This window comes from Blennius ocellaris (genome assembly GCF_963422515.1).
Source record: "Blennius ocellaris genome assembly, chromosome: 15".
NCBI lineage: Eukaryota > Metazoa > Chordata > Actinopteri > Blenniiformes > Blenniidae > Blennius > Blennius ocellaris.
Genome location: NC_137664.1, coordinates 12,870,021 through 12,885,362, shown reverse-complemented (window position 1 = coordinate 12,885,362; position 15,342 = coordinate 12,870,021). Strand labels below are relative to the sequence as shown.

Below are 15,342 nucleotides of genomic sequence, written 5' to 3'. Positions count from 1 at the left end.
TACAGTTTGCCTCCTCAGTTTAGCGAACACAAATAGTAACACCAAAGCAACAAGCAAGCTTGCAGAGCAGCGCAACTAATTTCATATTTGTAATTCATTCGGAATGTTTTCAGTTGCTACTCATATCAGAGTCAAACATTGTACTATTAAAGGGTATGATTATAAAGAAGAGAAAAGCCTGTAATTAGGTTTAGCTGCATGGCCATTCTTCGTTTCGACAACAAACACACTTTTATTAGTGTGATGGAAAGACAGGCAACATTTAGCACAATTCTTAATTATGAGTCAAAACAGGAAAGTGTGGATGACTGTTAACAGCACTAAAATAAATCCACCCAAACTTATAATTTGGGTCGTAACTCACATGCTTCTGGGTTGAAGTCAAAAACTTCTTGATAAAAGACATTGCTTAAATGCACTGAAATGAAAAATGGGTATTGAAAATATCATTTCATTCACAGGAGCTTTTCACAGTATGCCAGATTCCTATTGATAGCTTAATTTACTGTGTATATAAATATCAAATTACTGTGTTTCTTTTCATGATTTTCATTTATGACAGGTGCAAATGACTAGATACATATTGTCAACTGTACAGTAGCTATAAATATTACTATATATACAGTGAACTTTCATAATGGATTTTTTCTTCTTAAAAACAATACATTTATCGTTTCTTTTTCATAAGTCATTTTGATAAATGCAGGATTGCTAATGGTGAATTGACCCTTTACTGGCTCCTTGTTTCTGAACTGCTGCCCTCGTGCCTTTGGACCAAGAGCCAGTCAACGCACCGTGGCCATAGACTGTCACAAATCACTACCACGCCACACATCCCACAACATTCAGGGTTCAGGACAGAAAATCAATGGGCTCTCATGGGCCACTCCATCAGTCCAAATATCTGAGGCTTGATGCTTGATAGTGAAGAGAAAGAGGTGGTGGGGAGGAGGGAGTGGTGGGAGTGGACTTCAGTGGCATGTGAGGCCTGATGAGGTGAGATGGTCATGGCCAAAGAGTGTGCTGTGGTGTGAAAAGAAAAGGTTAAAAAAAAGTTTAAAAAAAAAGATAGAAAAGTGATAAAAGAAAAAAAAAGCCTGGAAAATAAGATGACCATGATGTTATGTTTATGCTGGAAGTAATTTAAATCTCCAACTCTGTTCCAAAAACCAAACTGATGTTTTCAAATATTAGCTGTTTGTGTGTATTAACCTGTATTAATGTATATAAACAGATGTACAGTTATGTTGTGCACTGGTCAACTTCTTCATAATGTAATTGACTTGTTTGTTCTCCATACACATTAAACTGTGATGCACTGGGCATTGTGATACCTTTCTCAATGAACCAGCATTGACCTCTGCAGCAGCTCGAGCGTTGTTTTGAAAAGCACAAGCTGGCCTTCAGTTCCCACATATGTCGATAACCTTGGAAGAAACTCTCACTTGTCTTTGCTTTTTTCAACTTGTAACGTGATGTTCACTTGCTGAATAATCCCCCGCCCTCGAACAGGTGTCATGAGGGTTATTCACTTGTCATTGGTCATTATGTAATGGCTAATCAGCATTAGAGAATCACAAACCTCTCTGATACGTCATGAATGCCGTCGTGTACAAACAAAACTCATCGAATCAACTCCTGTCGTGACATAACTGTTTCACCATATACATTCGACTATATTTTGAATTAGTGTAAAACGGAGTGTGTGAGAAACTCTTAATGTGCTTGTTTATATGCATAAAAGAGAAGCATATTTCTGTTTTCAATAGGGGAACCGCAAACGTTGCCTAAGAGATGCGATATCTGGAACACCAGGCATAGATACTCTGTATTGGTAAAGAGACAGGTTCATTCGGAGAGGTCACGAGCGTACCGGAGCGCTGACACAAGATGACAAGACACCATGGCCCTGTCACATTATAAATTGGTTCTTTATTTTTTTTCCAACTGTGATTTTATCAGCTGCCACCAACAATATGCTCCCATAGGTCATATCAGAGCCTTGGGTAAGAAAAACATTATAATAAACACAGTAAACATAAAAACTACATAGCATACCTGTTGTAAAGCATTACAGAGCCTAGTGCAATAATTTTTGCTATAATCACATCAATATAGGCATCATTTTTCTATAAACTTACATAATACAGTTGTGCTCTTCTGGGCACCAATGTGAGCCTTGGTCCAGCACATCAATGCCATATTGCTTTGATGTAGCAAAATAATAGTGCGTTACGTGCCTACTTAATATATGGAAGCTATGTCGACTGGTGGTGCATACATGCTGATGTTACACACAGATATTGATAAAACATAAGTTGTGTTTGTTGCTTCCACCCATTTTGTGGCAGTTCAGTTAATTTATTAGCGATCTGAATGAGGAAGTCTAAGGTGGAACAGAATAAGACAAGATAGAACAGTGGTAAAGTCAATGTTTACCTTTTACATACAGGAAAACAACAGATGAGAATCAATATCTTGTACTCGTGCACCGTCTTACACTTACTATTTACTTGTATTTATCAGTAGTCCTGAGCACCATCCATCTGGTGGGCTTACTTACAGCATATTTTTACTCTGTGGAAAAGTCTTCTTTTCTTACAGCTTTTCAAATCCACCCACATGGGTCAAAGATCAAAGTTGTCAGCATTCGTAGCTCTTGAAGAGAATGAAAAATAGCCCTCAACTGGGTTTTTTGGTGTTGCACAAAAAAAAGAAAAAATCATACCTATTGCTCATTAAGAGGCTGAGTGACAATTTGACGATCTCTGCACCGCATGTGGTGCTTAGACTGTCAAACTTTAAAAAGTGAAAGTAGACTCAAATGTGTCCAAATGTACCTATGGCATTAGCTTTAGATCTTCAGGCAGGAGGCTGAATGACTTTCAGAACTTGTCAGCGATGAATGAAAGACTGATAGCAGAGAGAGAAAAAAAGCAAACTATAAAGTCTAAAAAGAAAAAGAAAATGAAGGAGAAATTGAAGGATGGGTATAAAAGAAAAAAAGTTGGAGTTTATCTGCTGTAATGAAAAGGATTGAGAGCGGGAGGGAATACGGACAAGTCTGATAAGCATGTGACTAAGAAAGACAAGTGTTTTGAATTGAGTCTAACAAATTCTTTTAAATAAGAGCAGTGGCTCATGAAAGTGATAGCATATGGAAATGTCTCCAGCAAAGCATTTAACATTCACTACTGGAACTGACTTTAGATACGATTGCCTCAGGTTGCAGGCAGCGCATGCAAATGTTAAATGTAGACTGCCAGCGTCCACTTTGTGAGTTATTCCAACCAATTTTTCATATTCTGCTCTTTGATTTCATGTCTGCAACGGATTTTGTCGATGGTTTCAGATGATTAATCTTTCTCAGACAGTTACGAGAGCTGTGACACTGAATTTGTTGAAACAATGTTTAAAGGGTTTTTTTTCTTCTTTTTTTTTTCTTGCAGTGGTGAACAGTAAGGTGATCCTGGAGGGTCTGCAGAGGTACGGCCCAACGCCAATCTATCTGCCTGTCAACTACCGGATTCTCAACGCTGAGTCAGCGTTCTTCTTACAGGAGGCAAACCAGGACTTAATGAGGAACTCCAGCCTCCAGGCCCGCACCGAGTCCTTCTTCATTCACCAGGCACGGCAGATGCCCTTCATCAATGCTAGCTATGGCCCGCTGTCTGTCCAGCAGCCTGTCCCACTGGAGCTGCTGCAGGCACTTCCAGGACCGTTTAACGCACCCTCCTTGACTTCAACAACAGTGCCAACGACAGCATCACCCTCACCCCTTTTTACGTTCAACTGGAAGGTCCACACCTACATAATTAGTGAGCGGATCCACCCCAGCTGGCCAAAGGTTCAAGTGTTGTTCTATGTAGCAGGCAGAGACTGGGATGATTACAGCGCCATCCACAAGCTACCCTGTGTCCGAATGTTTGCCTTTCATGAGACACAAGAGGTGCGCGGGACGTGCAGGCTAAAGGGGGAGCTTGGGATATGTGTTGCCGAACTGGAGCCCCTGGCCAGCTGGTTCAGTCCGCCCACAGTGAGGCCTGGCAGGCAGAGGGTCTCTGAGCAGTCCCAGGGCACGCCTGTGGAACTCTACTACATGGTCCAAACCACGGACACCGGCGACTGCAGCTCAGAGGACTCCAGAAAAGATAGCTCAGTGCGCCCAGACCAGCAGAGGCCGATGGGCTATTTCGCAGGGCATACACCAATGCAGCGCATCGGGAGCGTCAGGCTGTTTCAGCCGTTGTCGGAGCTGAAGCTGGACAATAACTTTGTCGTGATGGTGCCCTCCAAACCCATCCGACAAAGAGAGACAGTCTCAACCTTTCTGGCTCTGTCCACACTTTCTTCAGTACAGATTTTCACCCTCAGGTGAGTCAGCCTTCTGGGAAAACGCAGTTTACTTTGCAGCTGTACTAATGTTTTCTCATTTTCCAGTATAAACAGAAATGAGTGAGCATTCATGTATTTCAGTTTACATTTAAAATATACCCATCTGGCACTTATGTGTGAAATTGCATTCAGCTTGCAAAGGGTTCCTCAGGAAATTCTTAGTTGTGTTTGTTTAAGTTATACACCAATCAAAGTAGAATCAAAGTGGTTTCAAATTTCCACTAACATGATGTGTGTTGAACATTTCCAAACTTTGGCATGTGTCCTATTTCGCTTAAGGTTGACTTTAAAGTTTATTCTATTTTTGTAGTATCTCATCAAACACCAGTGCTGTGTAAATATTGAGAATTAGCAATTGATTGTATCTTCAAAAAGCCGTGGTGTAAATTAATGACTCAATACCAAATTAACTACTTACTCAGGGAAGTAACTATCTTCCTCCTTGTTAAAAAAGACTCTTAGAAATGTGAATTACCGATTTGTTGCTGTGATACTGCTGAGCTGTCAGCACTGTGCGGTTCACTCTAGTGACTCATATTCTCATTTGCCCAGCTGAAGTTACGTCAGTTAATTTTAGGAAGATGCTCTATATCTTCAACGTTGGCATTTACAAGAAGAAATTAATTCTTGAGAAGAAAGATGCAGCAAAATCATACAGGCAACTTAGAAAGGTAGGCTTCTGTTCATGTGGGGACAGGAGGCAGTGAGATATAGAAAGAGAGAGCAGATTCACAACTGTTTTCATTATGCAATGCTAATTTCACGCTCGTAATCAGTCACCAGGACATTCCTGCCAAAACTGGCGGCATTACAGTAATGCATCACTTTATAACACATTATTCACAACACTGTCAAATACTAACCCAAACATCTCACATTACATTCTTAGCCATACATCACAACATATATTATATAGGGTGACCGTGGCTCAGGTGGTAGAGTGGTCGTCTTTCGGAGTGAGAGGTCGGAGGTTCGATCCCAGTCTACACTGGTCTATGAGTCGAAGTGTCCTTGGGCAAGACACTGAACCCTAAATTGCTCCCAGTGGTCGACTAGCGCCTTGCATGGCAGCTCTGTCCCATTGGTGTGTGAATGTGAGTGTGAATGGGTGAATGACTGATATGTGAAGCGCTTTGGGACTGCACTCCGTGTGGTTAGAAGGCGCTATATAAATCTAGACCATTTACCATTTACCATATATGTAAAAAAGCGCTTTGGGACTGCACTCCGTGTGGTTAGAAGGCGCTATATAAATCTAGACCATTTACCATATATGTAAAAAAGCCTGAAAAGGTCAACCTTTGAAGAAAACCAATAACGGATGTGGGCTATATTTTATTTATATTTGTAATATCTACCTTCTGAATGGACAAATGAGCAGTTTTCAGTCAAAACAAATGAACAATCGCCATGTTGTTCTTTCTCCTTTAAACAGATCCTGTTTGGGAATCATTATTTATAACAGCCTTTGTAATCAAAAATAATCTGCAGTTGGTAAAATCATGGATTAAACCCTGGCACAGGAGATTTGAAAATGTGTGTGATAAGCTTTTGATTTGCCACACGATACACCAGCCGACAAAGAGAGTTACCATGACACCACTACTCTGCTGTCCAGCAGCCATTAGGTAATTTGGCCTCTGATTTAGGTCATTTGAGTATTATTCAAAAAATATGTAATATCATAAGCAAAAAACCTGCTCCCCCATATAAATAGAGATGTGAAAGTACTGACCCATAATCAACCACTGTGTGTGTTCTCAGATCAATGTGCTTCTGATGAGCAAATATTAATATCAGCTTAGATATGTTTTTTCGGGTGAAAAGAAAAAAAGAAAGCTCTTGCCACACTTGCAGTTTTGGCTTCTGACCAAAAGTGGAAGCTCCGAGCTTTTTTCACACTTTTACTTGAATGTATTTACAGTTTGTTTATGTTTTAATTTACACTTAAGGGGTCATGCTCATGGCTAGATGTCAACATTGTAGAACATAGATTATATTTTTAATGCCACATATTTTTCACCCTAAATCTGTCTCACATTAATAATAATCTGACTGAATACAGCCCATAAAAATAAGATGTTTAACTATATCCTGTAGGGATTAAAATGAGGATTTACTGTCTGCTGTAAATGCTACGTTATAAACACAAATTTCTAGAAGAGCGCCAAAACACCTTCCAAAAACATATTTATCACAGTCTGTAGATTACATTGACTAGATAACCCTCAATTACACTTTTGTGCCACTTACGTGTTTGTTTTATGCACTCAACCTTAAAATTGCCAGTCTGAGGACTTTTTTATCTGCTCTGATTCCACACAGAAGCAACACCAGTTATTGATTCATTGAGCTTTGTCTCATACAAATTGCTAGTCAAAGTGATGGTAATTGCTTTATGTTGTGTGATGCAAATTAAGGTGTAAGGAATATGCATTTCCACGAGGCTACTTTTATGCCTGAGATCTAAATCATCGCAGATGAAACAGTTAGCAGCCTCAAAGTGGAGTTGTGACAGAGAGCCTTGGCAATTTGTCAACCCTGGGTGAGCAGGAAATCTGCCAAAAAGCCTCATTGCTTTTTCTCTCACTCCAGTGATGATGAACTCCCATGAAGTATTAGCGCTCACAGTGTGTGTTTATCACATTTGTCAGCATGTGTGTAAATGGGAACTTTAAAGGCGGTATTTTTCCTTTAGTGCCTCTTTCCACTGGTGTTGTGCCCCGACTGTTCAGAAGTTCATCTTTTTTATGTTTTTCCGTTGGGACAGCAAAGACTTAAAATTCAACCAAAATACCTCATTAGCAACCGAAAGATTAAGCCTCAAAGTGTTTGAAAATCACAGGCTGCTTCACAGTACTTGACTGCCAGCTTACCAAGAGTCTGCAAGTGAACATCCAAACGCTGACTATTAATCTCGCATCAGCTTTGTTGTGTGCTGCTTTTATCTTACAGGACAAAACCTGTGCCGCTATTCAACATCTTTTTCTCTCAGGCAATGGGTTTCCTCTACAAATTAACACTTTACTTTAAAAAAAAAAATTCACTCCATCAACTCGATATGTTCATGAGGGTGGTTTGAATTTTACTTCTGTGTCGCTGTTGGTGTGGGCGACAGTGTCAGCGTGTCCGTGTTGATTCTCGTTTTACTTAACAGTGAGATTGTGCTTCTCTTTGCTGCATGTGTTTGCATACCGCCTGCAAGTGTTTGCCTTTGCTCTGGTGTGGATGTGTTTATGGACAGCGTACTTTACAAAGTACTTCTAGTGTATTTCTACTATCCAACAAGGCATCCTTAAGTATTTATGAAGTCCCTCCCTCTCTCCCTGTGAACTCCCTCTCACACCCTCTGCCTCCCCCAAGCTTAACTCATGACTAAAACAAAGAGTCACTCAGGACACTTTTTCTCTTCATTCAGTGTGTTTTCTTAACTACATATATTTATTTCATTTACAACACTGCATTTTTGGGACAGCATTATGTGATATATAATCCTCTTAATTTATTGTTTATTAAGCAGATTAACTGATGCAGGATGGTGTGTGTATTTATGTATGCATGGATGAATTACCTTGAAAAATGAGGATTTTCTTTGAAGGCTTTTGTTAAGCGGACTTCCAAGGGCATGCTGCAAGCACAAATAAGTGTTTCTTCAAAATCATGATACATCAGTATGTAATAGTTTGTCGATCTGCCTTGTTTGCTTGTTCTAGAGCACCACTTCCAATCAGCAGGCTCACATGCACTTACACCATTTGATTTACTTGATTACTCAAGTGTCGTTATGTCACGGCAGTTCATAAAGACCTCAGTCTAGTATGTTAGTATTTAAGTCAGGGCTGTCTGTATGCAGGAGATTGGCAATAGATAATGTATCAGACAGCAGAAAATACAATTTGATAGATCATATTAGGGAAATATAATCCAGTTTGTTAATTTTGCAAACTAAAAAAGGAATAGTCACATGTAAGTTGAATTGTTCGATAGCAAAAAGTAGAAGGAGCACTCATGTCTGAAAAAAATCAACAACTGCAGAGATAAACATTACTTGTGTTTTGTGGAATCATTGCATTTCCCCAAATGTAATGTTGCAATATTACATTTTTCTTTAGGATTTGTTGTTCCAGCCCTCATTTGGATTTAATACAGTGCAGTCACATTAAATCACATGCAATAAGAGAACATGGCTAATGGTTTCACAGTCAAATATAAAAATGAACATTTTAATTGTGCCAATAGAAATATCTCTTATGAAAAAGAAGAGAAAAAAATGTTAGGCCCCATTACAAGACATCACTTTCAAGTGAATGTGGTAAACTTTTGTGTTTTGGGTGTGTGTTTACGCGACAATGGTGACTAAAGCCATTGAAAACTACAATTTTTGAAAACGGCTGTCAAGGTTGAACCTTTCAAAAGTGCTCCGTTTTCAACTCCGTGGAAACAGGGAGGGAAAACGGCTGCTTCTGGACACGTGAACCATGGCCATAGTAAATAGTATCTTTGCACATGCATGAGTAGATTGACAATAACAATAATGATGGCATGACCCCCCCCAGTCTATATACTCCTGAGACTGTGCAGTTATTTAGTTAAAAGTAATCTGAAATAGTCCAACTTTGTTGTCTGTCCATAAGAATTTCAGTTCAATTCTCTGCGTGTGGGTTTTCCTTACAAAAACAAACAACAGCATCCACTAGTGGCCCAACATTAAAACATCATTTTCAATGTGGTTGCTATCGGCATCTCAACAGATGTTATTTTTAAAAGGTTGCTGCATAAATTAAACACTTTTCTAAAATGAAATTGCAACAAACGGTGTGTTTTCACATGTAGTTTGTTTTTAGTCTCCAAAAGAACCAAAACATATATTTACACACATATATATATATATTCTGCTTAACATGGTAATATTATTCAGGCTATTCTTCAGGGGGCAAAGTGAGGAGGTAATGACTCAACAGTGGATAATTTTTAGCATAATTGTTTTCAGAATTTCTATACTGTTTCAATGGAGTGAATCAAGAATTATTCAGTACATTCTGCACCTAGAATGTCTGAGAGTACAAACTGGATTATATGCGTGTTTGGTCTTCACTTCACTTAAATGAAGAAAGCTGCATGTGCTCACCGCTGCTTCCGACAGTCAGGGAAATGCACTGATTCTCTCACATCTTACTTGGTCATTGTGTTTCGACAACAAAACAGCTCAACAAAGCATTCTATCGACAGACATAAAATAAATAATCTATTATTTGTAAAGTAAGGACTTAGTAAAGGTTTCTACAAATATTACAGTGATAACAAACAGAGGGACGGTAAAAAAAAAAATTGCTGAATTGAATCGCAGCCCACAGCTGCCTCTCCTCACTATTTGACCAGGAAATTGGCACATTTGGCAAATTTGAGCAATTTTGACACTGAAATGACCCTTCCAGCAGCTATCACACAAATGATAATGTTTATTTTATGATATGTATTTTTTCTTTTTCATGATAATAAAAGTTGCTCTGACTCCAAAGGTCCGTGGGGTGCCTTGTGGTGAAAACTTCATCACTTTGCGGGAGCTGTACAAGCACACGAGCGAATCTGTCAGAAATAGTTACACAACAAATTGTAGTTAAGCAATTTTCCAACTATATAAATGCACTATAATGTTTCACAACACAAGTGTGCAGAACTCATTCACAACTCATTAGACAGCCCAACGAAGCACCAGACACTCTGCAAAATAATATTATATGTGGAATAAACAAGGAGCTGCTCATCCAGCAATGCCAAGTGGATGAGAAATGATTGCTACTTTAGCAGTTTGTATTATATATGATCAATAATCCCCACAAATACACAATAAGTTGACATTTTTGAGAATGTTAGTTGTAATCAGTTCCCTGCAATCTGTCAATTAGTTTCTTAGCAAACCCTGAGGGCATATGTTTCTATGTGACGTGTTTCCAAATGATAGTGGTTTGCTGGGTTTGAAATAAAAATACAGTGATGTTTGTTTCCGGATGCACTCAATGATCAACTTCTCCCACCTCATGAGACATTCAGTCAGAACAGATGATGCCATACTGATGCCAAAGAAGCCCTCAGTTGCCTGTTGGGGATTGATAAACACAGATTGACTGTATTTGATTACTGTGCTGCAGCACAACCTGTTATTTCCGTTTTGAAAAGTGTAAGATAATTTCTCCAGTAAGTAGTTTCACACCTGACAACAGTCTGTTCATCTCCTGCTTCCTCTATTGGGGTTTTTTACCGGTAGTTATTTTGAGATGCTGATGACTTGACGTCACAAGGCGCTTAGAAGTTGCACAGAATTGGCACGGAACATCCAATCAAAGCAGTTTTGCACCAGCTTCTTGTGGTCTGTCAGACATTTTTTATTTATTTTTTAATATATTCCCTTCACAGTGTAGACTGGAGGCTTTGAAGAAAGTGTTGACCGAACAGTTCCTAGCAGGGTAAAGCAGTTAAAGTTATTTGTGATTGCAGCGGTACATTGCTCCTTCTCCTCTTCTCCAAACTGAGGACATGCTTAGCCTCATCTACTGCAGCCCAAACAACCTTATTTCAAAGAAGTCACAACTATCTCTCTAATAAGTTCAATCAGTTACATTTTGACTTCAATAAATGTGATTAGCCAACAAAGTTATTTTGTATACCACTTTGCACACAAGACAGCAGCACAAAGTGTTTTACACTGAATAATAAAAATAAGCTCCTGAGTCAATCTCGCACAAAAATCACACACAGAGACTTGCATGTAGAGACGATTTGTAAAAAACTGGAGTAGAACATAAAAATATATATATATATATATATATATATATATATATATATATATATATATATATATATATATATATATATAGGACAGTCTAAGGTACGACTCTTTAGTACCTACCATATTCATGCTTTTAAGTTGCATTAAAATATTTAACTCACTTTAAAGTGACAAAGGAAACGGTTGCTGTTTTTGATTAAAAACTTAACTAATCTACTTTTGCAATAAGAGTTTCTCACCTTGCCAAGCACTCTAAAAATTCAAAAATGAATACTGAGCTGATGTTTTTTTTCATACTCTCGCTCCACAACTACTGTATTATTGGCTCCCTGTTGTCTCCACCTCATCGTGTAATTGGCCATATTTAATCTAATCTAATACAGAGTAATTATTTTGAATGCAATTACAGGAATTTAATCCCAGCAACTGAAAAAAAAACCCCCCACATACATTCATGAATATTCATGTATGCAATACTCTCATGGTTTCAGGCATGGGTGCATGGGTGCATGCACATGTGGGCTTTCTTTGTGCCAACTGTAAAAGTCATGGTGTGTTTGTCATGCTAAAGGGTCCCAGTGGAATCAATAATTCCCCGCGCCTTGCCTCATTAGCCGGGGATAGAGTGGTGTAACAGGTTGGTAAAGGGTTCTCCAGCTACTCCTTATTCAACATGCAAATGAAAACACTATTTCCTCCTGAACAAATTAACAGGCTTTTCAAAAGATAAATTGCCCCAGCTGTATTGTAATTTTGACTAAACAATCCAACATGTTTCCACAGATCCCCTCGAGGGCAGTGCTGCTGATGAATGCAAATGAATTTCTAATATCTGAAAGTGTGAAGGTATACGTGTGAGAGTCTTCATGCGGTGCCAGCCCAAACAGCCAACCCGAGTTGGTTTATTATTCAGGGATGGAGCAGGTGAAAGAGGCAGCTCAGTGTTGCCAAAGAACTGGGTTTGGTCGAGGGCAGTTTGTTATTCATATGCTATGCAGACATGATGCTGAGCCTCGTGTTGGCTGATTCTAGCCCATAACGCAGTCCAGGTTTACAGGTCATCGGCCTTGGCTGTTTGTTTTCTGGCCATTGTTTGCAGAAAATATCAGCAGAAGAAAAAGGTTGGAATAAAGGTGTTCTCCACGGAGTATTAACTTTATCTTGACTGCAGTCCTCTGTGATTCAGTTCCTGGTAAAGGTCACACAAGATAGGTATGTCTCTTTTCCATTTTCATTTCTGTACTTATCTGTCCTTTTTTGTACTTCATCTGATGCTCTGTCTTGGTTTCCCTCTCTTCCTTGCGTTATTTAACCTTTCTCTCTGAGTACATGTGCTCTCCTTCCTGTCATACTCTTGCTTTCTTGTGGTTAGACATGTACCCCCACCTTTCTGTGGCTTTGTGCTCAAACACGAGCAAAGTCCCTCTTTTGACATGAGACAAAATTGACTTTTAATTCTGGATATTTAAATTTAAAAAAAAGGAGTCAAAAAAACCCAAAGACTTCTTGCTCCCATCTTCTTTTCTTTATCTGGCTCCCTTTTCCCGTTTGGTCTGCTGGCGAGCTCACCATTGTTTACTTTGACAGCACAGACTTTCCTCTTCCACTCATTAATAAGTAATTAGTGATTTGAGGCCTTGGGAGACTGCTCACTATGTGGATCCTACTCTCTATTGGGTCCTGCCACCACAAAGCAATCACCATTTGCCTGCAGCAGGTAATTTGAATCCTTGTATTTCTACCATAATGATTTTCCATCACTTTTCTCCTCTTGAATTTGTGTCTAAGCTGATGAATTTATTGGACCTTGGAAGACCAGAATATATTGCTCTGCCACTTCCCCGCTGTCTATCTTCTCTCCCTCCCTCTCTCTCTCTTGCCCTCTCTTTTTTCCCCTACACTTGCCCCGTCCATCTGCCTTAGGAAAGGCTGCATGTTCCCAAGGGATTTTTGTGATCCCACAGCTTGGCAGAGGGTCACACCAATGTGCTGTAACATTCAGAGTGACACATGCCTCCAAGACTTTTGAATATCGACGGGGTCAGAGGTTGCTTCGGTATTTCTCTGCGGTGGCTTTGAAGTTGTGAAAGTCTCGCAGGCTTTTTATAAGGGCAGCAGCGAGAATGAAGGAAGCAGGTGCAGTATTCTCCCAAGAGAGCGGTGCTTCATATCTTGGCGAGTGATTGGGTTACAGTACAAGCATGTGGAGAAGATATGGAAGTGTGTCTCTCATTCATTTTGACATTTCAACCCATATCAAGATACTCAGTGCAATATCTCATAAGTGAAAAGAAGGGGGTGGCATTTCACAAGATTTTGGGGAAGTAGAGGCTTCCCCAGCTGTCCATACATTCACCAGATACTTCATTGGGTGCAGATCTCCAGCACCTAAATCTATGTGACATAGATTCAACAAGGTACAGAAAACGTTCCTCAGAGATCTTGGTCGATACTGACATAATGTTACATAAGCCCCAGATGTTCTGCCTATCTGTGATGCAAAGGATTCTTTCAATCATATCACCCTGGATTCATGTTCAAAAAACTAGTTTCAGATTATTCTAACTTTGTGACATTGGCAAATGATCCTGGTGAATGTAGCCATCAGAAAATCGTATGATGTGGCCATACAGGGAGCCCACACCAGTTGTAACCTCAATAGTTTATATAAGGCAGAATGGAGCTACTGTATGCTCATATTGTTTACACCGAATTCTGCCCCGGCCTACCCTGGGTGGTAGCAGATATCAGACCAGGAAATACTTTACAAATCTTCTATTGTCCAATTTTTGGTGAGCCTTCTGCACACTGTAGATTCGGTTTCCTGTTTTCAGCCAAGAGGAGTGGCATTTGGTGCCGTCTTCTGCTGCTGTAGTCCATCACATTCAAGGTATGGTGTATTTAGAGATGCTTTTCTGTCTGCTTGGTTTAAAAAAAAAAAAAGTGGCTATTGGAGTTAGTGTTGGCTTTTGATTATCTTTAGACATTCTGTGCATTCTCTTCTGATTGCTGGCATCAACAAGGCATTTCTGCAAAAAGAATAGCCACTAACTGGTTATTTTTCTCCTTCTTGGACCATTCTCTGTGAAAACACAAGATGGTTGTACATTAAAATCGAAGTAGCTCAGTGAGTTCTGAAAAAGTCAAACCTATCATGTGATTAACTGATTAGCAATTTGTGGAGTACTTGAATAGGTATATATAATAAACTAGCCAGTGAGTGTATGATGGATCAGCATGAGCCAACTCAATATTTTGTTGTAAATCAGATAAACTGTAAATCATTTTAAACTATAGTGGTAAAAAATACCAACAAAATGTCATTATTGCCAGTTGAAGATGAAAATGATAGTATGAAAATGTAATAGAATCCATGTTCTGCTGAAAACTATTAGGATTTATTCATTACAACTTATTCAAAGAGTTTCTGGAATTTTAAACGTAAACTCATAATGGAAATTGATGTTACATGAACCACCAATTTCATGCATCTGGAAAAAATTGCGTTTAATTGCAATTTATTGTAACACATGTTATCGATATTCTTAATACAAAATCATCAATTCCATTGTTTTGAGATTGTGTGTTACAGCTGTCAGCTCAGTGGGATCCAGCTAATCACAGTAAATCCCTATGAAAAACATCAACCATAGACAAGTGATTAGAAGGCCAAGTTTGTGATTGCCGAGGACACACACACACACACACACACACACACACACACACACACACACACACACACACACACACACACACACACACACACACACACAAGAATATAGCAAAGTTTAGTGTATGAAACTCAAGGGCTTTTAAAATAGTTGATAACAGCTATTTCCTTCAAGCTATTCTACATACAGAGCAACAATCTTCAGCTTAGTCCCACTCAGCACTCTACTTACAATGAAAGTACACCCACACTTCAGACTTGCAGAACAATGGGGGGAAAAATGCATTACAAACTGCATCTGTGTGCATCTGGGGGACTGTGCTCACATCATTTTTTTTAACTGAAATTAAAGATGCACAGCAAGGCATTGGAAATGTATAAGAAGGGAGACATAGGAAAAGACCAGAAATTATTAAATGGTTGAGTTTCTCAGATGCAAACACTGAATAAGTCTTTTTGTACTGGTTTCACACTTTACATAAATTAAATA

General features: G+C 39.2%; 1 protein-coding gene across 1 annotated transcript in view; it reads left to right on the top strand.

Annotated features, from left to right (window-relative positions):
- The window catches only part of LOC308140715 (transmembrane protein 132C), a gene marked incomplete at its 3' end in the record, with an annotated part of 189,710 nt that overhangs the window by 51,722 nt on the left and 122,646 nt on the right, over positions 1-15,342 (top strand). The window contains exon 2 of the mRNA XM_080510606.1: positions 3,450-4,374. Coding sequence (XP_080366732.1) covers positions 3,450-4,374 — 925 coding nt within the window. The remainder of the gene's footprint in view (positions 1-3,449; positions 4,375-15,342) is intronic.